This window comes from Tyto alba, unplaced genomic scaffold (assembly GCF_018691265.1).
Source record: "Tyto alba isolate M040663 unplaced genomic scaffold, T.alba_DEE_v4.0 Super-Scaffold_3, whole genome shotgun sequence".
In the NCBI taxonomy this organism is placed as follows: Eukaryota; Metazoa; Chordata; class Aves; order Strigiformes; family Tytonidae; genus Tyto; species Tyto alba.
The window spans coordinates 10,342,196-10,369,006 of record NW_024881304.1 but is presented as its reverse complement, the minus strand read 5'-3'; the positions used below and the strand labels follow the sequence as shown (position 1 = coordinate 10,369,006).

General features: G+C 41.7%; 1 protein-coding gene across 7 annotated transcripts in view; it reads left to right on the top strand.

Annotated features, from left to right (window-relative positions):
• The window catches only part of FHIT (fragile histidine triad diadenosine triphosphatase), a 620,021-nt gene extending 599,817 nt beyond the window's left edge, over nt 1–20,204 (top strand). For all 7 annotated transcript variants that reach the window (XM_042799725.1, XM_042799726.1, XM_042799731.1 and 4 more), the window contains 2 exons: nt 12,185–12,288; nt 19,885–20,204. In XM_042799725.1, coding sequence (XP_042655659.1) covers nt 12,185–12,286 — 102 coding nt within the window. In that variant the 3' untranslated portion in view covers nt 12,287–12,288; nt 19,885–20,204. The remainder of the gene's footprint in view (nt 1–12,184; nt 12,289–19,884) is intronic.
• The last annotated feature ends 6,607 nt before the right edge of the window (nt 20,205–26,811 follow it).

Here is a 26,811-nt window from a genome sequence, read left to right as displayed (position 1 = left end):
GATGCCAATTTTCCAGTGAAACAGATTTTGCATAGTATCAGTCAAACTTTTGTTTTATGACAATCCATGTTACTGTTTCCTCACTGAAATAAATGAAGGGCCACTTGCTTTTTGCATTGGGATTAGCTGACATGAATACAAGGGTATGTGCAAACAAGAATGTGACATTAGAGTACTAGTTTACATATATATAGAAGTCATATAAATGGCTTTTCTTAAAAGCAATTCACAAGATGTCATATGAGAAATAAAGCTGTGAAGACAGTGTCTTCTGCAATTAAATGTAATGTAATAATGCTTACAGGTCAGGGTGAATGATGAGAGCTTGTGTGCCTTTGTACACCACAGTACCTGCACAGGAAAACCCTGCAAACACAGATTGAGAACATATTTTTTGTGAATTTTGCTTGAAGGTTAGTTTTAAAAAAAAAAAAAAAAAAAAAAAAAAAAAAAAAAAAAAAAAAAAAGAGAGAGAGAAAAATGTAGCAGTAGACCTTGTATGGAAGAAGTTCTGCTTGCAGGGTACCCTGTTCTCACTTCAAATTGTATCTAAATGAATAAAATTATTTTGCAAGTCCCACACAAAGTGTGTGACTGTACAACCTATTCCCCAGTCAACTTCCTCCTGAAGAATGAGTGGGAAACCTGCAAATTCCTACCTGGCAAATTGAGATGAAGCAAGACTGTGCTAGATCCATTCTCACAGCATTTAATCCACAAGTATTTAACTGAGCTTCTAGAGTAAATGTGCAGCCTTTTCTCAGCTGACTCGTGGGTTTTTTCATATCTGCTGGAAATTGTTTTCATTTCCATTGATCTCATTGTTTCCTAAGACATGGACAAAGTGATTGAACGGGAAAGCAAAAAAAAAATTACTTTTTATCTCTGAAAGTTGAGAATGTTTGGGTTGCTTTTCCTGTCTTCATACCCTTCCTACTCTCTATCTCCCCATGTTAATGTAATCACCCCATTCACACAGTATGGGAATTTCTGTAGCCCTGTATTATGGTAAGAGAAGTTGGTGATCTGCTGCCAGGGTATAATCACAGAAACAGAACTTGCAAAAATATTGTAAACAAAGTTCTGTGACTTTTCCAGATGAATATTTCTAAAATGTCTGTGCTCAAAGGTTTGAATATTAATTCTGTCCAAAAGCAATGATACTGAAGTCTATATATAATTGTTATGCAGTTGCTATCAATTCATGATTCCTATATAGAAATGTGGAGATGTCTAGGAGGTTGTAGCATGGGCGATGGCAACTGTTTTTTCCTAGGCAGTTTAATAAGATTTTCAATGTATTTTCATCAAAAACACTTTCCTACTAGTAGAAGCTATCAGCCTTAATTAACTGCAACACATATCCAGCTAAAATTAATTCTTCCCAAATTCACAGTCCCTTCAGTGAAATTAATTGCAGAATATTATATTCCCAGGCTATTATGCCATCCCTGTACTTCAGCATGGACATTATGTGGGTACAACTGTGGTCTTGTTCCACAGAAAAAGAATTTCAACAGAAGTCCACCACTGCAGCTTGGAAGAGGAGCAAATAGATTCCTCCTCCTCAAAGTGAAGGCAGCATGTACTCCTCCACACCCTGAAAAAGCCACTGTTATCCCAGTCTGAGTCTCACCAAGTAAATAAGGGATCCTGTATTGGGACCCTCATTGGTGACTTTTTGTTCTCATTTGGTTTAGCGTATGAGGTAAGAGGTTCGTCTGATGGTTGAAGGAGCTTGCTTGAATAATACCAAACTGTTCCTCACTTTCCCTCTTCTTTCCTTGTCTGGGTCTTTCCACTAATGCAGGGATTTCTTTCACAGCTTACACATCCTGTATCCATCCATCCCAAATAGAATGTTGGACCATATTCTGCTATGGGTAACATATCTTTGTGAAGTTTGTGTAATAGGAAAAAAATAAATTGAGCAAAACCCCACGTGATACCTCTTAAGAGAACTTAGTGAGTAATTTTTTTGGCAAAATTAACTGACTGGAAGAACTGTAAGGGGTGATTGACCATCTGAAATCTCCAATTCTGCTCCCATATCTGGGTCTGGTGCCATCCACTGCCATCACAACATCAAGAAGTGCAAGCCTCTGCTGGTTTTATAAATATTCTAGACAGCGAAGATATTTTTTTTCCCTTTACTGCTACTTTAAGAGATGAATTTGCAGACTCTGGGGCATTTGCCCTTGACAAAACTTGTCTGGTTCTTATGCCACTAGGTCAGTGGAATATCAATAGATTCTTAATGCAGTCTGTCTTTTTAGAGTTTCTTTCATTTCTCAGAGCAAGAGTAAATGTCATTCATATTGGCAGGTTATAATGGGAACATTGAGATACTAATTTTTAAAAATATACACAGCTTCTTTTAAATAGTCTTGGTCTCCCTCTTGTGTGTCTATAGCAATTACAAGGTTAGATATCCCTTAAGATGCTAGAAAAGGTCATTTTTCTACCCCATGCCTCAGTGAAATATTCATGGTATGGCTCAGGTATTGGGACTGGGCTTAATGTTTCGTTGCATTGCCATCTGTTTTGTTCTTGCAGTTGTTGTTTTTTATCCTTGGTGGGGGGTGAGAGAGCATGGAGGCAGCAGTGAGGGATGCTGGCATATGGGTCCAGACCTGATATAAAAGATGAGCACTGAATCTGCAGGAACAGAGTAGCTCCTCTGATCCAAGCTATTTTCTTTTTAACATTAAAAGTCTTTCTGGTTAAAATCTGCCATTATGCATGTAGATCATCAGTGGTAGGTAGTCTCTGTGTCTCCTCAAAGGCTATGAAGCCACATTAAAGTAGGCTTTTGTATTACATGTAAAGTTCATTCATGTAACTTAACACAGGTATTGAAATAAAGTTCCTCACTGGGAAAAATGACATTAACAAGTTCCAAGGATGTATTCAGTAGTGTTGTCCAGAGTATTGTGGTGAGTCAGTGGTAAAGGGCAGCACAAAGAAAGGCTAAACTTGCAAGGGGATGCAGAGCACCGAGAGGGCTTTGCTGCAGGTGCTCGAGTCCCTTGGCCACAGCCAGCCCCAACCACCCAGCTGCTGGTGGCACCCGTTCCTCAGCCACTGGACCGAGGGACAACCACAGTGACAGAGACCTGGAGGGGCAAAGGGGGTTTCTCATACATGGGTTTTAAGCTCCACTGTAACTTCACTTTTACTATAATGAGGGTGTTTGGCCCCTAACATTTCACCAGGATTTTTCAAATCCTTTTTGATCATCTTGCTCTTTTTCAGCATTTCCCTCTTACTGCTGTTTAAAATGTCATGACATTTAAATCAACATGACTTATTATAACAAAACAGTATATAAAACAATATGCTGCATAATAAATGCAGCCATATTTTTTGGAGTGAATGTTAAATGAGAGCAATTTATTCCTCAACCTATTTTAGTACCTACTTACTAGAGGGTATTGGCTGCTTAAATCCCAGGGAAGCAATCTTTGAGGTGAGGTAGCCTTGCATGTGCAAGGCTGAAAGCTAAAGAAGTATTTGAGGGATGCCTGGGGGAAAAGGCTGTCCTGGGGATGTAGCTTCATCCAGGAGTACCATGATCCTGAGCGCTGTGGGGAAAACAAATAGGACCATCCTGGAAAGATCTGGTGGGTGAGGGGTCCCCTGAGAAGCACACATGAAAGCAGGCTTTGAAACCCCAATAGTTTGCCTCAAGCATGTGGTATGTGTCACTTCAGACACCTGAACTCTCCTTAAAATCCTCCTAGTCAGTGGAGAGAGTGACTCAGAATATGAGTTACTCCAAGACACATTGACTGAATGTTTTCTTCTTAATTTCAGAAAGTGTTGGTGGAGATCAGTTTAATGAGAATAAGTTAATTCCCCAGAGAAGAAAAAAAATCTTCTCTCTGCTGACCATTTCAGGCTCTTCCTGCAGCTCCCAGAGATGTGGTGAGGAGGGTGAAGCTCCCCTCAGGGGATGGGGCATGCTCAGGTACCCCTGTACCAGCTCTGTGCCGATGTGTAGGACCTGCAGCTGATATCCTTTGTGCTGGCAGAAAAATACAAAGAAAACTTATAAATAAAATCAACCTCTGTAACACACATGCGTCTTCCTTGGCAGGTCATGAATCTTATTGAGTGTGCTCAGGGTACGGCAAATATTTGTCTAAAGTTAAGATGATTAGCAGGGGAAGCTCTGACTTTGAAGCTCCCTGTATCAGGAGCCAGAATACATCAGCCTGATAAAGGCCCCTCGAGGTTATCTCTGCTCTTGGAGTGGGACATGCACATCATGCTGTAGCTCTGACCTTTTGGGAAAAGGCTTTCAGTCAAGTAATGCATGTACCTGCATGAAATTTTTGAATCAATGACTCTATGCTTGATTAAAGTGCTTTTCCTTGATTAAAAATAGCCTTTTTTCCAAATGAGTAATGTTGCATGGCAGGCTGTGCACACAGGATAATGTTTCCTCCGACATTATGACATTGATGACATTGCTGTTTCTTACCCAGGTCTCTATGTAACACGTTTCTCTTGTGTAGGCAGCTCTCTCTAGCCAGTGCCATTAGGAAGTTCCCCACAATCATCTACCTTTTCTTCCCAGGTGAGGAAGACTGCAGAGGTATTTATAACATTATTTGCTAACTAGGAGGATAATGGGCATGGTGAAAACATATCCCTGCCTGGATTCATATCAGGTTGTAAAAAATTGTTCTCGAAGTCTTTGGCAGGACTTCTTACCCCAGTGGCTATTCCTTCAAGTATCTCCTTTGTAATGTGCTCACTTTCCAAGAATTTTATATCAGCTGGAGCCAAACTGGAAGTCTGTCAAGTTTTTATCTCTTCAGAGTGCAATCTACATATTTCACTGAATGGCGAATGTGTTTTCTACACAACCGTGTTTCTGCTGTCGTGCTTACTTGTCTTTTATACTTTCAAAAAGTAAATTTCTTAGGATGCTTCTTATTTATTCTTTTTCTTATAATTTTATATGCAGAATTGTTAGAAACTAGCGCTGGAAGAGCTTATTTTAGCTAAGCACTTAAACACATATGCTTAAGGGTTTTACTCAACCTTTATGTGTGTTTCCACAAAATCTCTTCATTTAAGTGCTTTGCTAAAAACTGTGCAGTTATTCATATGTCCATGTGAAGTGTGAGGTTCAAGTCTTTTCCCAAAGCACAACAATAAAACTGAAAAAATATTTGCAGTCACTATGACAAAGAGTCGTTAGGAGGAAAAAAAACCCACCACTCCCTAAAACACTGCTTTGATAAACTGAGATTTCCATTGGAATATATGCTTTGCAGCAATATCAGCAACTGTGAGGTAGCAGCATATTTCATGCAGAAGTCATGAAACAATTGAAGCAGGATTTTCCAGTAGATAGTTTAAAAATTGTGTCTCATAGAATACAGGCAGGTTGGGCTTCTCCATCTCCTTAAATAACATGGATTTAATGCAGCAAGTAAAAACCATCTCAAAATCAGGGATTTCTGATTCACACAAATGCAGATATCAGTATGATATAGAATCTTAAGCAAAGTCAGCAGATGAGAAAATTATAGGATGTGGGTTTTTTCCTGCAGTGTTCACTGTAAATTAGAGCAATTAAATTACGGCAGTCTTGTAGCTGTAATTAAATATGGAGACAGGTCCAGAGATGCGGAAAGCGCTGAACTGTTTGAGCTGCTCAGACTGTGGAGCAGGACTAATGGTAAAACGGGCTCAGAAATGGGTCCTGGTCCTGTGGCAGCTGATGGGGGGCAGCCAGCCTTCTTGCACTGTGTTAACACAACATCTGATAGGTGGTCTCTGAGGTGGCCAAGGGGGAGCATTCCCACATTTGGTCTCTGCCTACATTTTTGCCTTTTCTGGGGCACTGCCTGGAGCAGTTGAGGGGGATACCCAACTGGGGCATGCCCAGGGCTGAGAGCTCCTGCAGTGATTACCACCAGGTAGGTAAAACAGGATTTACAGATGTGTGATTGCAGCATCTCTGAGAAGCTGCTTTGTGGGACTGCTGCATTTCATCCATTATTCTTTCCCTTTACATTGCTAGTCAGGTCAAGATTCCAACCACAACCGCAAAGGCAAATGGGATGGGGACAGGAGGCATCGACTAATAGAGGAGGAGGCTGCCCACCAAAAAGCTCACACTCCCTTCAGCAAGACAGCAGAGGGTGAAGAAAGCATAGGGCGTAGCAGGAGGTACAGATAATAGCAGTAAATGTCACATTTAATTACATTATGGGGAGGGGAGGAAATGAAGTCTTACTATGAGGATATAAGCTAAATATAAAGAGAAGCAAAAGGAAAGAAAGATCTGGGGGGAAAAAGCAAGGAGTACAGACCACGGAGACGAGAGCAAAGGAGGCAATTTGGGGATTAAGTTGATGTCAAAGCAGTACAAGAGGAGGCTCAGATGGCTGGATGTCACCACCAGCACCATGAGGTCCTTAGTATCACCAAAGGGCTGAGGAGCCATAACCAGCTCAGTTCTCAAGTTTTTCTCTCCCATGGTGGGATGCTCAGGATGAAGCCCCACCGCATATGCTTGCTGCGGTGCAAGAATAGGGACAGGGATGTGCTGTGGGTGTACGTTCATCACACGGCTCTGGGAACAGGTACATGTAGTAGCCCTGGGACTGTTTTTGTCTCCACTCTCTGGAAAAGGGTTGCCACTGGAGAGAGAAGATGAATGATACTTTCAGTCTCCCCATGGTTCACGTGTTAATCTGATGCTGAAATATCACTTTGCAGATTTTACCTAAGTGTAGGAATCAAGTATGGAAAAGGTGTCTGGATATCCCAAGGTGTATTGGTAATAATGAACACCAGCAGCTGGGTAATGCATAGTATCTGCTTCAAGCTGCTGGCAAAAATTTAATTTTTTTTTTTTTTGTTAGCTGCTGGTTTTGATAATATTATATTTTATAATCACCGAAGCAGCTGAGTGTTGTTGTGTTGCTGCAGTTTGGCATAATTACTCTCCATCACTATAATTTTTCTCTTAGTTAAATGCATTGGATGTTATAAACTCTTAACTATCAACAGTAAATATTCATGGGGAGTGAGAATAGTGCTAACTACCATAAAGCGCTAGCCAAAAGTACTGGGAAAAAAGCTTTTATATTAACACAGGTTGCTTTTCTGCTGGTGTTATGACATAAGTACAACGAACCATAATATAGCTGTTATTTCAAACAACGGTCAGTCATAGACCCAAGTCCCCTGTAGTCTGCTGCATTGAGAATTCTGGGCTCCTCCACAAAGGGCAAGAAAGAGAGGTTCCCCAGTGCGAATGTGTTATAAAACAATATTGTGTTTCCCTTAAGAATTGCAGTGATAAAAACATAGACCATTCTGCAGCACTAACAACTTTAATAAAATAACATAAAGCACAGCTGTCAGGTCTGCCAGCATCTCACACTGGGAGACATGAGTGAGAAAATGAACACTTTTCACAAGCAGAAATATTCAAAGAGCTCCACTGTTTACAAGTAATCGAGACTGACAGTCATAGATTATTGGTGGAAGAGCATTTTCTGCTTGAGGTGAAAGAAGAGGATAATTTATCAGGAAGCCCAAGAAGTCAGACATCAGTAATGATCTGCTTGACGAAGGGCATATCTTAGAAATAGTGCATTTATTTGTACTGCAAGGCAAGAAGATGTACTAAGTTATAAACAAGAGTCTTAGTGCTTGAAGAATGTTGAGCAGATACGGTGTGTAATTTGCTGGGCAACTGCGATTAGAGAATTGACTAATGTGTGTCTCAGTGCTTGTTCAGAATATTAAAAGAAAAAGTTAGCATAATACAGATTGTCTGAAAGAAATGCTCATGCTCTCTCATCCTATCCTCTCCTTTCAGAGTTACCTGAGCTATGTTAATCTGGTTGTTTACCTTTTGGTTAACACTTGTGCTTCTGAGACACTCCTGCAATACAACAACGGGTTTGGCTTCAGAGAATTTGGGGCTTTCTGAGTTTTGCAGCAGAGCATGTTATCTACCTGGTATGGTGTTTTTGCATCACCTTTCTCTTATGAAAACAGGCCAAGTACCAGCAGCTTTAAAACAGTAACTAGCTAGGAGCTCTACAGAAAAAAATTTATGGACTGCCAGCTGCACTGTCTGTGCCTTGGCATGCACTCTGGCCTGCACTGATGCAAGGTTGCGTGTAGGCAGACCCCCCTCCCAGCCCCTATGCCATGTCCTGCAGGAGGAATTGGTGTCCAGGTACCAAGAAATGCTACTTCCTTCCTGTCGTTCAGCCTGGAAGGGAAGGATTTGGCTAGAGTTAGAAGATTAAGCTCATGTCAGTATAAAACACCATGAAGATCCATCCCTTGTAGTTTGGTATTCATTGTCTCTGTTCCTGCCAGGCTCACTCAAAGCTTATAGCTTTTTTTTTAAAAAAACATTATAGCTTCCTAATGCTTATTTCTTTCACTTAGTATAGGGATTGTAAATTTTAGTCTGTATTTGGCCAACTTTGGCCAACACTGCCATAGCATTTCTGAGAATAGGCTGTGCTTCCCTGCACTTTTCCTGCTCCATGTCTGCTGGGACCTGAGCTTCAGGGAACACGAGAAGTCTCCTGCTACCCAACAAGAGGGCCTGTCAGGAGACCCCAGTGTGCCTGCAGAGCTCTGCAGAAGACCCTGGCAGTGGCCCCATCACCCTGTGGATGTCCTTGGAAGACCTTTAGCAAAATCTATCCCCTTTACTTCAGTGTTTTGTACAAAAGTGACTCTCGTAACCTCAGCATGTACTATTTTCATCTCACTTGAAATAGCAGCTACTTATCACAACTAGACACGTACACATTTGCTTGGAAAGGGATTCTGAAGGTGAGCAGTTTCTTCTAGAAGCGTTCATTTCAAGAAGAACAGCGGTTGTTGTTTAGGGACCTTTGAGTAATAGGGAAGCCTTGTCCCAGGAACCATAGAGAAGGTAGCCAAAGTGATTTTGACAAGATGTGGATCAGTCGATCTCCACCTCTATTCAGATTGTCCAGGGAAACGTGGGCAAAACCTCTCTTGCAGAAAACTATGTCAGGCATATGATGTGGGGTTCTGGATAACATTATTTCTTTTTATTTCCAGAGCTTGCAGAAGTAAAATTGTTCTACAGAAAGTACCACAGAATTCAAGCTAGTCTGTGTTTGGATGTATCTGAGCAAGGATGTCAGCTCAAGTTCTCCAGCTTTTTCTGTCTGACTGGGGAAAAAAACAAGGGGAAATCACTAGATTTTTATAGATGGATAGCTGGCAAATAAAGGTGTTTTGTTTTTTCTTTACTTTGAGCAGAACCTCAGAGTGCTCTCCAGGTGCAAGAGAGTGTTGCTTTCCCTGTATAATCCACACATTCAGTAGCATGTCAGATTGTAAAGATGCATGGCTGGGATTTGGATGTGTATGTGAATATGAACACACTCCAAGGCACAGAAGTCCCTTAGAAACAAGTATCAACTGTTGTGGGTTTTTTTCCCACCTGAATTCTAAATCAATACTATTTAATACTGAAATATGTATGATGTTCTATCCTGAAAATAGCTTAACAACTCAGCTAAAATACTATGGAGATTGTCTTAGTCTCTTTTGGAGGGAAAAAAAAAAAATAAATTTGAAATAACGTAGCTTTTGCTTACAGAGATCTGAACCCCGTTGAAAAGCACCTTACATAAGAACACATGAAATAACCTAGTGAGACCCAACCCATCCATGAACACAATATCTTGTCATCATTGGAAGACCACTAGCAGATGCTAAGAGAAGATTTGAAGAACTGGGCAGGTGCATAGATGTGCCTCCATTAATTTGTGGCAGGTAGAATCCCTGAGCTAGTGGTGGGATCAGCAGCCCTTAGTTTATTTGTCTTCCTTTTATTGGTACTGTTCATCTTGAACTTACATAATGTTTAGCATCCAGAACATCGTCGAGCAAAGTTATCCATAATTTAACTCTTGTACTTCAAAGTGACTAGGTATACAGTTTGTCTTGTGCTGGACCTGCAGGATGGTGGTAGCAGAGAAAGGGTAGGCAGCCACCAGAGACAGTTTTCCAAATCTTTGCACTAGTAGTTAGATAATATCAGAAACTAAGTGGTATTGGGGTGGTAACTGTTTATTGCACTTCAGAAATTACTGGCAGGGTAAGAGGTTTGAATGCAGAATAGTCCTGGGATCCTGTGTCGGTAGACGTAGCAATTTTATACCAAAATAATATTCATCTATAAATCAGTTGAACAATTAATGCATTGGCCATGGCAGTGATTTAACACTGCAGTCTGTTGTTCGTCATACCTAGCACATCCACAAGATGTGGATACATCTTTTCAGTACGAGAGGCGCGTTAATGCCTGCCGTGGCAGAGCACGGCAAGGCTGTGTCGAGCACATCTGAGCCAGGCTGGTGCTTGCTGTGTGGCACTGCGGGCTGGGCACCAGGAGCCACGGCTGCTGATGGAGGTTGGGTTTCCAGGCAAGTTTCAGAATTCATTGTTGCTCCCCGTATATATCTGGTTTAACCTTAAGTCAAAGATTGATTATTTTTAAAGGTTAGTAGTTATGTAGCAAAAGAAACCCTCTCCTTTGCTAGCTTTGAGAAGTCACCATGGTCTATGACTTCACACAGTTTTAATTTAAGCAACAACAGCAGCCATTTCAGGATGTGCCTCGTTACTGTTCACTTCAGTGTCTTTGAACAGGAAAAATAAAAACAAAAACAAGTCAAATCCCCACTTTACTAGTCTCCTCTTGGTGTCAGCTCTCACCTGGGTTGCACATTAACAGGACAGCAAGGGAGAACAGCAGCCAAATCACATCACTAAAAGCGTTCTTGCAGGTTAAACAAGGAGACCTTGAGGAACAGGGGCTGCCCTCCCTTGCCTTCTAGCTGTTGCCTGCTGTATCTCCTGCTGATGCTAGGTTGAATGAGCAAGATATTGCTTTTTTAGAAAACCAGCTCACACCTCAGACAGACAATTGATTTACCACTACTTGGCTTGTCCTGATGCATCCTCTTGTGAAGTGTAAGCACTCATAGTCCATGGAAAGTACAGGATGATGGACGCTGTTTCCTATAACACCCTCCTATTGCCAGCTCAGCTGTGGTACCTATACACTATATAGGTATGTACAGTGGTTGAGAGCAGGCACGTGGACACAAAGGATGCATGCTGACAGTGTATACACTGTACTGGTTCCTGGATTTTAAATCTTTCTCTAGAATTCTGTAGCATTATTACAAGATGAATTTATAACACACCTAGAGCTAACGTAACAATGAAGATTAGTCCTCTACTAGTCGAACAGCAATACACTTTAATTTGCCTACAGCTACTGTATTGTATTGGCATGAAAGGAAATAGCTTTCTAATGCAGCTTCATCTGCTGAGCAGGAAGAAATCAGTGCTGCAGAATGTAAAACTACATAGGACTGTAGCTGGCAGCAAAATTCAGAGTAGGAGAAACACAGCACAAATAAGTGTTTGTGAGTTGGATGTATGCTAACAATCCTAGTTTATTGCTAAACTTACCATATACAGTAATGCAGTTTGCTTGGCGGGTTCAATATTGCTTCATCTTTGTTTTTTCACTGCTTCATCTTCTGTACTAAAATTTGTCTAGGAATAAAAGGTGTAAATTTATTAGCTCCCCACTTTATTTGTGACATTAACAAAAAGTCAATATTATAATGTTCCTCAGAAGCACTGATGCTGTTAATGCGATCTGAGCTGTGCTCTGTACCTAGAGTCACACTGGAAATCTCAGTACTGAAGTCATTAATGCAAATGTTTCTGCTGTCTGTTGTAAATATAGTCTTCCCTTGATGAGTGTCATGCATTCTTTGAGTGGACATGTGTACAAATGGTCATTCAAGTGCCAGCGTGTTACATTTACCATAAAATAGAACTCCCTCCTTCTGGAGAGCCGCAAAACCATCAGCTTCTCCCTTCTCCTGGAGAGGCAAAAGATGTATTTGAAATCGTCATGTCTGGGATAATATTGCTTAATACTTACTGCATAAGGGATAGAACTTACTTTTATGGGCGTATTATTCAAGCTAGATGCAAAAATTGGTTTACATACTTTTGATCTTTTTCCCCAGTAAATCATCAATTAGATATTGAATATGACAATAAAACTGGAAAAAAAAAAAATCAACAGTCAGTTCTTTTTCTTCTTCCTCCCTTAAAAAAGTTGCAACGACATGACAAAGAGGATTCCCCTGACAACTGGAGGACAGAAGAAGAAATGGCAGCTGAAGCAGAAATTCTGAAGAAGTATTTTCAGGAAAATTAGAGGTAATGATTTACACGTTGACTTTCACTTGCAACACCCAAAACTTTGCTCAAGTTTCCATAGGCTTCTTGAGGACAGAGGAGGAATATGTAGAATGGAAAATGAAACAAGAAATGAAAGCTCTTAGGTCTGCATTGTTTCCAGAAGGACACGGCACTCTAACAGTGGCTGAAATAACATGCTGCTCCTTGAACAAATCAGCACCATCCTAGAGCATTTAGTTTCCAGACAGCAAAAATAATATATCTGGAAATCAGAATAATCAGCAGTTACTTAAGAGAAGTGTCTAAACTAGCATCTCTTTCCTCTGTTTTTAGAACAGAAAATAGCCTTGGTACCTCTATGAAGAGCTAAAAACTGATATGCCTGTGTACACGTGCACCTACCTATACATACAAAAATCCCAGCAGAATTCAGACTATAGAGTGGATAAGCAAACGTTAACTTCATCTTTAAAATCTTAGATCATCTGATCAGTTCAACTTTCAAAATTAAACCTGCCAGAAAACTGTGTGTACTGGTAAATTTTCCACTGGCCCTAAAAGAAAAAAAGATTTGCAGGGAGGAATAGAAAAGAGAAAACACTTGGCAAACACTAACATTGGTGATCTAGAAATTGAGAGTTTTTCATTTTGTACCTGGAGTCCCAGAAGCCAGATTCTTCCAGTAGAAATAAACTGGCCCCCGGAGATCAATATGAGTTACACTGGGATGTACGCTGCAGCAATGATGCCAAAAGCTCCCTCTCCCCTGCTCCCCATATGTTGTTTGCCATCATCCAGCGCACTCATTTCTCTGTCATTTCTGACTGTTTCATATTTTTTCCTCTGAAGAACTGAAATCTCACAAATATCCCTCCTCTCTGCCTGTGACTCATTGTTTGCAGCCCAGCTTGAGAAATCTTGAGCTAAGCTACACAGTGCACGTGTATCACACTTATGTGGCAGCTCCTGTCTTTCATGCCATTCTGTCATCTCCATTTCAGCCAGGGCACCGGACTCTTTCATTTCCATTTTTTCTTGCGTGATGACCATCTTCTCTAGTCAAATTAGCTATGCCAACATTTCTGCAGACTGACACTGAGAAAACTCTGCGGCACACATAATTCCCATCTGTGAAGGAAACTTATCCTCACAATCTGGGACCTAGGGACCTCTAGGGTTTGGAGCAGCAGGGTTTGGACTACACACTTGAGTTTCCACTGTGGCTGCTGTATTTGTATTTAGACACCCACTTTTTACCTTCTCAGAAATACACTTCTCAAATATGAATTACTCAGCCAGAAAGAACATATCTATGCATATGTAAGCACTCTTCTGTACTAACAGAGGCATTATATAGTACTTAATCCATGGCACAGCAGCAAATGAACAGTATTTAGGATAAAATGGTGCATCCCTATTCCAATGTGATGTTGTTCCCCATTATATATTTGGTAGGTTTGGGAGCATGAGGGCAGAGTTGTTCTGGTTAGAAATTAATTTGAAATGCTTTTCTACAAAGATTCTCAAAAGGGTTGGAATTAAATCCCCACATATCAATAAAATGTTCTTAGGCTCTTCTGATGCTAAACACAATGCAGGGTAGATAGTATAAATTCATTCCTGCAAGCAAATTCATGTGGCTGGACATTTATTTCCATTTATTATGAAAATAAATCAGTGTGTGTCTGCATGGATGACCTCTTGATAAGTTCCCCATGATATTAAGGTCATTACCTTTCCTAGAACAGACTGGTAAATTAAATCTTACTGGCATCATTATCATGAGAGTATTTTGCCTAGTACAGGCAGTCCTTCCAACCCTTGACTCCCAACACAAGGCACCACTGTCAATCTCTTCTTCCTGACATTGTTTTGCTTCTGAGGTTTAAGGCTCTGGACCTGAGATAAACGTATATCTGATCACCTTTTGAATTTCTCAACCTTTATCTACTCTCTTAACCTTGCTTCTAAAGTGATGAAGATTGAAAACTTTTGTCAAATTAACAAGGTTATATGCATCACTCTTCAAAGCTATTTTTGTTTTTAGTCTACAAAGGACTTATTTTGCCATTTATAAGTTTACCTGGATGCTATTTAACTCGAGTTTTTTCATGTAGCACAGGGAAAGTCAGAAAGAGCTGAATGTGGGTGTTCTAGAGCCAATAAATAGCAATTTTTAAGGCCTTATGTGTTATTTTTCTGCTTAAGTGTTTTGTTCAAAGAAGAAGAAACCCAGGACACTATCTTAGCCTGGACAGACTGAGCTGTGTTTCAGAGCTTTCCCAGCTACCCTTACATTTATCACAATTCCTTCACCAACTCTCACAATTCCTATGTGACTTGCCTAAGTACAGTGCTACCTTTTACCTGTATTTATAGACTATCTGGTCAAGAAGGATTTGCAGTTGACTTTTTCCTAAGTAATATTTGAACAAGGCAAGAAGTTCTTGATTGTCTCCCTACTACGTTTGCTGGTGCTGATCTCTCTTGGCTAGTTGGGTAGCCACAGCTGAGTGCTTCTATGCCAGTCTCCCAATGATCAGAAATATCCAGCCACTTGCTTAAAGAAATGACCTCGTTTACCTTTTCTAAGTTTACACCCTTGAGAAAATACTTCTCTTAACATAATTTATTCATGTGTATAATTGTCTAGAGCAGATGAAATTGAAATCAGTGAGTGAATTTGTGTTTTGCATACATTTCTGGTCTTTCACTGCATGTCCTCATGCCACCCTATCCCATCTCCTTAGAAGGACTTGTCACTTCTTGAACACCCCCACCATGTGCAGGCTCCGCAGGGCTGCTCACAGTGTTGTGACTGTAGAGATGAAGTTCAGCAGAACTTCTTATGGCTCTGGACGAGGACAAGAAAAGAAAAAATACAACTTTCTGCAGATAGGAAATTTAATATAATTGCCCAATTAGTCACTCTCTTGCTTAGCAGCAAGATTTGATCTCTTTATGACTCATTCCTCATTCAGTGTTGGCTGTCATATGGTCAGCTGTGTTTGATAACTGGTTGCTCTTCGAGGTGGATTCATGGGAAGAGAGTCCTTCCTCAAAGAGCAAGCTTTGGTGGAGCATCTTAATTTCCAAGCCTATTTTTCAGATGCACCTTTTAAATTTTCTAACTATCTATATCTGGGTAAGTGTTTTGATAGTCTGTTTTGTGCATTTTACATTATACATGGCAGCAAAAAGGCTAAAGATTAAAAGACTTACTAACCTTCAGATAGTATATGAAAAATGTTTCTCTTCAAAGGCAGTTTCACTCTGTGTTGTTGTTTCTGAAGAAAGAACCAGGCCACACAAGTTTCAGTAGAAGTTTTCCCATTTTATGCATAAATACAGTAAGACTTCTATGCCATTAGAAAAGTAGTCAGTCTTAAGTACGACATAAAAATGTCTCTTTGCATAAAGGGCCTGACAGTGATATTTTGTTGCCTAGTGCTTTTTGAGTTACAAATATTCAATAGCTTTTAATTGCTTAACTATCTGAATATTTTGCATGATTCAAAATGCACAATTCATTTTAAATCTCTCCAAATAATGTGGGCTGCACAGTCATGTAGGGTTTCTGATGTCAATTCTCTCTTCCATCCCCAGTCTGGCAATATTTCTGGAGAATATAGTCTTTTCAACTTTGTCAGAGAATATGGATTTTATTTATTTTTTTTTTCACCCCACTGCAAAGGAGACAATCTCATTCTTTGAGAGCATTCATCCTACCTCACAGCTGCCTCTTCTGCACCAAGATCTCAGCATGTGTGAAAAGATGCTGTTCTATTGGCTTCAGCAGGGAAATTACCACTGTTAGCAGCAGCTGACCAGAGGGAATTTAAACTGGCAATTTGGCTTGCATCTATCTGGTTTTGCTCCAGCACCTCTGACAACCCATGCTGCATACAGGAGAGTGAGCACCAGAGCAATCCCATCACTTTCCTTAAATTTAGGCAAGTATGTCAAGTTGGCTCACAACACCCTTCTTTGGTTGCTTTACTGTAAGAAAAGCCTGCCTATTTTTTCTGGTACTTTAAACTGAATAAAAACACAAAATAATGACTACATCTTGGAGTGGATCCACAGACTGGATTTGGGACATGCTGTGCAGTGAGGACACAGTCTGCTGTACCTGCAGCGTGGACCACAGAGCAGGTTATCCCCTGGGTGGGTGCCACAGTGGCAACACAGACGTGGTCAGAGGTATTTTCTGCAGTAGATGTGCCTCCACTGTAGGCATCGTGTTGGCAAGCAGAATCACCATGCAGTCACTGAAAATACAACATGCTGTGGACTCTGGTATGAGGAAGTGGAGCAAGGGAAAGGAGTGCAACAGGCAGGGACCTCTCACTTTCAGAGTCTCGCTTTATAAGCAGGGTAAGTTTTTGAGTGCTAACTGGAGTTAGACTCAAGGTGGTGCCTCATCCTGGGGGTTTCCCAGGGAGTATTGCCAAGAGCTATTCAAGGCTGCACTTAGGAGCTGTTTGTATATAATCCCTAAGTACACATCCTAGTAATCAGCTATAGATTTCTCTGCACTCCAGACTTAAGTGCTATTAATTATTTCCCCCACTCAGAAACCTCCAAGAACCATTAATTAGAAAGCAGGAGCTGATGGTTTGCTTGTCTCTGTGAAACTATTATGACCTGAGAGTGAAATATAAGCTTCAAAAGCAACATGTTTTATGAAGGTCACCTTGGAAAACATCATAACAATCCGTCAGGATAAGAGAATGCAGCACTGCAAGTGTGCGTTTCAGTGTGACATTATGCTTTAAGTAGCTGGAAATAGCAAAGAGACGATGGATCAGATCATAAGGTCTATGCTTTTTCACACAAAATTCTCTTTTTTTCTGCAGTAAGTACATATAAAGTAATCTTTTTGTCATTTCAGTGGAATGCAAGGAAAGTTAATATCAACAGAAATCCAACAGACAAACATATTCTGGCCCTTGCTGGTATTTTTGAAGTGTAAAACATCCAGACTCACCACCTCTGCAGCAGGGAGGTTTATGCACAGGAATTAAATTATCTCTTCAAGGGAAGATGTAAGCAGCCAGAAGTGGTCCAGCGACTGTATACAGCAGTAATACCCACCCTAGAAGGCTCAGGGCAAAAGGCTTCCTCAAATAAATGTGGTGTGCTAATGCACAGCAGCCTCAGCATCGGGGTTGATTATTTTTCTATCTGAAGCACATCATTATTCACATGAAAACAAAGCTGCAATGGAGTTAGCTATGGTTATAAGTAGAATGTCTTCCTCTTCTACAGGACAGCATAAACATGATGTCCCCCTCCCATCTATTCCAGGACTCTATTTTGAGGCTGTAAGTAGTACTGTGCTGAAAGTTATACACCTCATTCTCTGAACTTCCATTTCCCTATAGGTGGCTATTTAATTCAGCTGTAAAGAGTACATGAATTCCATAAAGCACTGCTCAAATCCTGTAATTATAGCTACAGTCAAAACGTCATGGCCAGAGACACAGACAAGATTGTATCGCATAAAGTCAAAGCAGCAAATGCATTACTGTTAGCAAAGAAAGCTGACAGAAGGCCAGATGTTCTTTTAACTTGCACATCCAGCAGCCTAAATGCTTACCTGGGCTGTCTGTCAAATATCAAGTATTTTCAGTCTGATCCATTCTCCATTCATCATTAAGCTTTATGTGTGTTGTATTATATGAGAGGAAAATGGGGAAAGCCAGGCATAACTGATGGACATTGTGTCCCAGGACCTGTGATAAAAGAGTTGAAGTACAGGGCAATGTGGACCTTCAAATAAGGATGATACCAACTGTGGTCAAGTACTTTTATGCCCAAACCTGTGCTAAAATGGTGCTAATCTCTTGCCCCTAAAGCTGCAAAAGGATGCACTTACTAAGCAGCCAGACCCTCCTTCAAGCAGATTCACAAAACACATGCCAAGTAATTTACAGGCTGCCATCAAACTGTCAGTCAAGAGGGGCATACAATGGAAACTGTTGCTCAAAATGCCATCAAGAGGGGAAACATATGTTTCAGTGAGAAAAGACAATCAAACAAAGAAGTGGGTGGTTGGGGAGTTGCAGCCGCAACAGCAGCAAGGATCCAAGCCTTGCACACAGCCCCAGGAAACAAGTTTGGGGGCCATGCCTTCATCTAACAGTTAGGTAACAGCCTTGTGTTTAATAAACTGAAATTTTAATTTGTTTTTCCGATTATTGAAGCCAGCTCTAAACATGCTCTGAAGTGAAGGTACAAAACTGAAGATGCAAAGCAAAAAGCCCACCTCGTGCTCAATTATTAGTAAAAGTTTGTGTCATGTTTTCCTATTGCTGTAGCTGCTGCATAATAGAACTGCCCACAGACACACTAACCAGCAACTTGAATGTGACCTCAAAGCTTAAAAGCTTCCTCTGTGTGAGTTTTGGTGTATCTAGGCTGCGTAGGTGAAAAGGCATTAACTCCTCCAGTAAGTAGTTATTTGAAAAAGGAAGGGGATGATGAACACTGGAAATACATTGGACTGAGCATAGCTGAGGCTCTGTTATTTGCCAGGATGTCAGTCTCTGCATGAAAGGACAGGTATGTGCAGGGGTAAACCCAAACATCCCTTTTGTGTTAGCACCTGGAGCTGCTGCAAGCCTCCAGTTAATACTGCAGTAACAATTGTGCCATGGGTTTGTGCAGAGATTTCACACCCAGTTTTCACAGCTGCAGTCAGCTGCAGTTGTCAGGCTCTTAAGCATTTCTATTTCTCTGAGTCAGGATCACCTTCTAGTTCTGTTATAGCACCTATTACAGGTTGTTTACTAGAATGGGCCACCAAGATTTGCATAAAACGGGAGAAGACATGGGAAGAAATACCCCATCCATTCTCCAATGTGAGAGACTGGGGGCGTTTTCAGAGTGATGGCCCCAAATCATTAGTGTGTATTACCTTGGCATTAGGCAGAGTCCCACTGCAGGGTCAAGATGGATGAGGTTATACAAGAGATGATGATTTTGAAAGAGCATTTGCAGGAGCTTATATGGGATCATGCGCCCCAAAGACTTGCATGAGATTACTATAGCAAAATTGATTTGAAGAGTAAGAAGCTGGATTTGATGACACAAGATGCCCTTTCTAATCCTTTATTCCTATGACTAGCAGTCAACAGAGCTGGGGACTGTGCTGTCTTACTCAGGGACATCAGAGAGGTGGCTTCACTTCATGTTTGTTTTTCTGTAAAATGATCCTGACCTCCTTCGGAGGATGCTTTGTGAGTTAGGAATGAAAAGCACAATGTGAAAGGCAGGCATTAGTATTATTTGGAAATAAACTTTATTGAAAAAGTAGGTAACAAATCAAACAAATCCTCCTCTTTCTTGCTCTGATACATAATTTTAAAATAGTTGCGTGCAAGGAATTTTTCCTTTCTCTATCACACATGCTATAATAAGAGCTGAAATCTGCTGTGTGTGGCTTTAACTCTGAACGTTTCCTTTTGCCTGTCATTTCCAGTGTTTCCTGCTGGAACACACTAATGAGCACCTAACTCATTAGCAATAAGCAGTCTTACATTTTGTCTTACTAACAAAGATCAAAGATAATATTACATGTAACTATCTGTTATGTTTGATCTTTCTCAGGTAACAAAGTGTTTGAAAAACATCCCATGACATAAGGAACTCCCCAGAAAGACAGACCTTATTCTCCAGTTCTCAGTGGCCCTGGAGCTGCAGCTGAACAATTTTATTATGTTCTACAAATATGGGATTCTTCCATGAAAAATTTTATTGGACCTTTGGATATCATCAAGGTTGAATTTCATCTAAGACAACTAACAGCACTGATTCAAAATATTGCTCTGAGTAGTAACTCATATTTTTCTGAATTGTGTACTTGGAAACGAATCTTTTTAAATTGTCCCTTGGCTTAAATTGAAATAAAGTGCTAGCAAAATCAGGTAGCTATTGTGTTTAGGTACATTACAAAGTGTATACTCCATGTTGTCCTTTTTGAATTGGTTATTGTATGTGGGCTATTATATCATAGAAAAATTAGATCTTTTAGCAGTATGACAATTCATAAAAACCAAGGCTTTGTTACAGACTAGCCAAGATAAACTTGGAGAGCTACTGTTTTGTCAGGTAAGGTAGTATAACAAGAAATATAACACTTCCTAGGATCTTCCCTTTCTCTGTTCCTTTTAATGCATTGTCACAATACTTCTAGAGCTTAAGGTGATACAAAACACTTCTGCAAATCAATGAATGTGTAAAGCTACTAATGGGATAGTAATCACATTAGGGTTTGACTGGCAGGAATGTCCTGCTTGCAGCAACAAACGAGTGGGAGCCACCCATGTGGAACTCTCCCTTGGCAAGAAATGCCATGTTCAGAGCCCTGCATAGGAAGAAACCCGCCATGGGTTAGTTGTTGATTGCTAACATGTAACAAAAGGAAAAGAAGTCAAACAACAGATGGAGGAGAGAAGAAATGAGTCTGCAAGTTATGCATTGAAAAGAGCACCTGTAATCTTGCTCTTGAATTGCGGGGAAGCGACAACCAAAGCTTTCTGTGTCCCCTGATCTCAGGATGGAAAACAATGTGACAAGTTTTTCAATAAGACCCATGCTGAGGGGTGCTGTAGGGTTCAAAGTCTTCTTGAAGGTTTGAGGAGGTCAGTCAAGTGCAAACCAGAGCCTGGCAGTGCTTTGCATGCCTGGCAGCACAGTATAGTCACTGTCTAGAACAAATAAAAACGCTCCACAATAATTTGTCTTGAAGGGTTGCAACCTGACCTGAAAAGTATGAAAATGCACAATGGATGAACTCTCATAATTTTCCCTAAGTCTCTTTCCGCTATGTACTGCAGGGGAATCCATTCCATTGAAGTCTTTGTGCTTGTCAGATAGCAATAGAAACACTAGAGCAAAATCACTGATGTTTAATTCCAGATTTTACTGTGGTCCTGTTAAAATATTGCTCCTGAAAAGCCACTTTGATTCACGGATTTACCATGAACCAGTGTGGCCACCAATATCTTCCATTAGCTCTTTTGAAAACTGTAGAGATTGTAACGCTATTTCCTTTTCCATGCAGAGTAAATGCAAAGTCCATTTTTGTGATGTCTGCACTTTCTAGACCCTGAACAAAGGCTGAATAAACAGTAAATGAAGGTCAGGGGGCAAGAAGTGGCAGAGAAGAAAAGGTGAGCAGACAGGATTGTCAAAGATGCTGACAAATGGGTGAACGCAAACAGTCATCCTTTTGTGCTTAAATATTAAAAATAGCTGAGATTTCACATAGAATGAAGACAATGGTTGTGCTGCCTGGGAAGCACTAAAAAGAAAAACTGAGCACCAGTTACATTTGCAAGGTATTTCCAAACCTGATGCTCAATAGATTCCTATTAAGTATGGAATATTCTGTATTAATTCTGTAGCTTATGCTAAATGGGCGCTGCGCCAACCATTTTGCATGGGGGTTGCCAAGCAGATGAGTACTGAGCTGTATGGAAGATTTCATTTGAGTAAATGAGGAGGCCGTTATCACAGCACTAAAGGTCCTGTTTTTTTTAAAAAAAAAGCCTCCTGTGACATTATGCACAAAACAACCTATTTATGCAGCATGAAAATATTTATGTGCTTCGCTCCAGCTTTAAAAGGGAATTTGCAATAGATGAGGCACATGAGAAAGGATTGGAGTGAGAGATAAGGAGAGATTAGAAAAGGCAGATCATGAAGTACATGACATCCTGCAGCAGTATGTGGAGTAACACCCCTCCACACACCTGTTTTTAAGACCTGAGACTTCAGGATAGTGTCTGGATCATTCATACACTTCCTATGTACCTAATTTTCCACAGGCAGCGCACTGCATACGAAGATGCAATAGCTGGAAATGTGTGGATACGCTGTGCTGAAGGCATTGATGGTCTTTGTAACCAACTTTGTCCTTTCCAACCTCAGTCGCTTGCCCTCACTGGGGTCACACCCAGGGCTTGCCTTTGGGCTGGGGGATATTTCAGAGTGCTGAGCTCCACCATCGAAAGCAGACAACATGGGAAAAATCATCCATGTAGGGGATCAGATGGACATGGTGCAAGTGGAGTTGTCCCGACGGGGTGGCTTCGTAACAGGACAAAGCTAACTGTGCTCACCGTTGCTTAGCTCAGACCCTCATTTCCCTGTCCTCATATGCAAACAAGTTTCCCAGGATTTTTTGATTACTAAAACTTTCTTTCCCTGAAGTGAGCAGTTCCTCCAAGGCACCACAGCACAGCTGTGCCTGTGTGTCTCTATTTTCATTAGCAAAACGGCTGTGGTTCAGCCACAATGCTCTTCATTGGCTTTTATAGGACCAGGCTGGGAGTAGGATGTGGCTCCATGTGCTCTCTGTCTGCCTTGAACCAGACATTGCATAAGAGCTGTCTCAGGCATGGTCAGCCCCACAGGCAGAAGAACGGCCGGGTTATTGGTAGCACATGTCTGATGGGGACACCATCAGCCCATGCACCTGGTCCCTGCCGTGCCAGGCAGCCCAGGCATACGGTCCCATTTGAAGGGCACCTGGCAGCCATCTCCTCACGCATGTACATTTTCGGGGCTGGGCAAAAACATTAGGAGTGGGCTCTGAAGGTTTTGACATGGTAGCAGCGTGGGCCCATGTTGTGCTGTGCAACAGCCCAGGCACCCAGCTTCTGCACACCCCTGCTTGGTTTCCCAGTGTGCTCATCTGGACCGTAATTATGTTTCTTTGTGCAGAAAGGCAGCTTAGATTGCTAATTGTCCTACAGCAAATCTGCTTGCACTAAGGCAGGCAGATTCTACAGTGCTTTCAATGAAGGCGGTGAGTACAGCATGAGGCTATCTTTTAATTGCCTTTCAGCAATTCAGCAGCATTCTTGCTCCAGATGCAGATGTACCAGCCTGGTCCTCCATGGGACAGCCGGTGCCATCCCAGGTAGCTCAAAGGGGCTTGTGTGTTGACAGAATCGATGGGCTGGGGACATGCTGCATCAGCTTCTTGAACTCTTCCTGCGGTATTTCAGAAATCAGCTCCGTGCTGCTTCTAGCATCCCCCAGCACACATGCATCCCACCCTTCAGGTATCAGGCTCTCATTTATTCCTGTGCTCAAATAACATGGTGTTTCATTTTTAATTAATGTTGCAGAGGGGAAAATGACCGTTTGGTCTCTGTGGGAGCCTGACTTGCCTGCAGACTTAGGATGACATCTAAGATAAAGGCTCCTGGCTGCAATGGGGGGGTCAAGGTCAGCTCCTGTCTCATGACAGCACCCTGAAATATGACTGGGGACTGATCACTCCCTGAAATAAAAAAAAACTGAATACTTGTGAAATCTGGGGGTGATCTCACACCCTAGCTGTAAAGCCATAAAAAATCACAATGCCCCAGTACCCACAGAGCTAATGAAAAATTTTCAAGCCCAAATACACACATAGTGACAGCCATGAAAGTATCTAAATCATTTCTATTACAGCTTTCCGTGTCCTCCTATCCACTCCCCAGCCTCTCTGTCCCTGCGGTCAATGGCTGCTGAAAAGCCTTGTCTGATTCCTGCTTCTGGTTCCCAATGTACAGGCCAGCAGTGCTGTGAAGGAGAAAATGCTGCTGCTCGTGTAAGCTGTCCTGTGTGTTGGCAGGGCTGTGAGTTTCAGAAGAGAGTGATGTATTTCAGCTCTTGTGAAATTTCTGAATAATCAGCTCATCAAAAAATATCATGCAGAGTTCCCTTGTAGTCCTCTCCAACTTGCCACCTCTCCTGCCAATAGCTCTGTAGGGTGACCACAGCTTGGCATAACCCATTAGCAGAGTTCTGCACAATCACTCATGAATAGAGCTGGCTGGCAAGTACAATTTTGAATCTGGGAAAAAAAAAAAAAATATATATATATATATATTTGGTGGGACAGGGGAAAGTTTGGCTTGGCATTTCAGGATGAAGATTTTCTTCACTGCTCCCTCCAGCACCCTCTTCTTCTCCTCCCTGCACCCCACCCTTTTTCCTCCCAGCCCCATTTTTTAGAGGTTAACTCCAAGAAAATAAAAATTCTACTTACAGTGCTTACAGGGGCAAAGTCATTGGATGCTGTTTGATCTGCTGGTGCCCTCCTCCCAGCCTCCAGGCCTAGGAATCTTGCTGCAGGATGGGCACTGACACAGCGGCACCTTCTCCAGCCAGAACTCCTGGGCAAGCTGTCCTTGGACCTGCAGTTTTTGCTGCCACTGCACAGTTTCTTCTTTGGAGTTTCTTCAAGATAGTCCCCTCTTCAAGCCACTCAAAAACCTGCTGTTTAGGTATCTGGAAGCTGGCAACCATATCTCTATTCACAGGGAGATGGTAGGTGCTGGAAGGGCCTTGAGGTAAACCGGGCCAGTGGCGCTGCAGAGACAAGGGGCTGAGCAACAAGAGTTGCTGGCCTGCCTTCATTTGCTCCTCTCAGTCCTGTGTTGCCTCCAGGCACATCCCTCTGTGCTTTCCCCCTTCCTTTTGGACATGTGTTTCTGTCACAGATAGATGATCATCGCTTTGGCTGGAAAGAGCAGACTTCTTTGCTCTGTCCTCTAAGGATGCTCAGAGGTGAAACGCAGGGAGCAGGTCAGGCAGGTTGCAGACCCTGTCCTTAAGGCAGGTGGCAAATAACAAGTGCTGTGGAGAAAGGAGGTGCAAAAATCAATGGTTAGTGCACTAGGATTAAAGCTGTGGCATGAAAGCCTTATAGGACCAGGATTATTACCTTTTTTCAGGCCTGTGGTAACTGCACTGACCATGGCACTTGGTATAACATGGGCCTAGTACTTGCGACACTTTTCAAAGCCCCGTATACTCACACAGGACGCAACTGCAGCCATCAGTAAGCAGAGGCTGCAGCACAGTTTTTGAGCACTACCTGTCCCCTCCTTGTCTCTGCCCCGGAGCTGGCTGCAGTTGCTGAGCATTTGCACTGTCCCTCTTTACTTGTGTCACCCTATCTCTTTCTGCTCAGGCTTTTGTCATTTCTTTTGTCACCATAGTGACAGGAAAAGAGTGATGATTGCTGGAGTAATTTCCCATATTAGCTAGCACTGGCCTTTCAGCCTAAATCAGCGCTTCATTTTCCCTAGGTTCTGGCTGAGTCCCAGCAGAGCAACATTAAAAGGCAGTGGCAGAGGGGCCTTGATGCGTCGCGGTGCTGCCAGGGCTCATCTGGGACAGACTGGGCAGGGACAGGGCCTTCAGGTCACTGAATGTCTCACCTCTGCACACCGGGGATACACAGAGAAAAGGGGAAGGAAAAAAAATAAAATCCGCTTTTGAAAAGGTTTCTCCCTGAGTGCATTTGCTGCGGGTCCCATGAGCTGTAAAAACCAGGAATTTGGGAACTTCTGTCTATTTTGAGGCACGAGCACATTAGCGGGGTGCAGAGGAAGAGGTCCCCAGAGGTAACTTCTTGCTCTGACCCTTGGAGTGAGTTGGCAAAAACCCCCACACATACCCCCAGCCTGTGCCCTCCCACTGCATGGCCTCTTGCAGCACTGGCTGTTCCCAGGGAGCCCAAACCAAGGTTGGGACCAAATCTGAGTTTATAGTGGGGCAAGGGGGCGGCTCAGTTAAAAATACTGCTCCCTCCCAGGCTTTAGTAGTCATTTAGTGCATCTCAGAGACACACACAGGATACACAAACACAAATACATGCTTAAAAATCAAGAGCATTAAGTACACAAATACATTTATATAACAAACAAGCTACTGAAAAACAGAGAAAGGTCACAAAATGCGAAATGAAAGCTGCTCTTCTGTTCTCCACTCCAGCAGTGCCAGTCCCTGCCACAGAGGAGGATATATTAAGAAGAGTCAACCTTCATTTCAAGCATGCTGCCTTCACGACATTAACATTATCCCCACATAATTTTGTGTATTTAATTTTACAATAGACTGTACCAGTGAGCACTGCCTGTAAATATTTGATCACCACCATTCCTCTAGGATTATCTTATCAAGAGTAAAGATATTAAAATAGAAATCTTGTCATGTTACTGCCTTTATACTTCCAGCCTGAGAGTTGATTGACAGAAAATGAACTGCCTGAACTAGCTCTAAAGTGTCTTTTCACTGAGAGCTTTAATGCCAGAGGCTATGGAAAAAAAGGGTAACTAGTCATCAGAAACTAATGCCTTGCTGTAGTTACTGAGATTTTGTACTGAAGATTAAAAAATATGAATCTACTAGGGGTATTTTTACAAGTGTAAAATGGTGTTGGTCTTTTTGTATCTTTTTGCCATCTCTAATGAGCCTTAAAAAGAGTCTTCCTTTTTCTGCCTGCGCTTGAATATTAGATGCAGCCTCACCGCAGCTCACAGACATGGGCTGAAGTTTTGCAAGAGTAAGCTCTTGACTTATCTAACCTACAAAATTTCTTTTGGGTGATAAAATGGATTGTGAGCCGGGACTGAATGTTCCTGCCTAGCTTGGAATATCAAACCACTATAGACAAGTCAAGGTTTCTATTTATGGCCAGTTAAAGACACACTGGTAATGCTGTTTTAATGTTACAAAATTGCCCTGAAA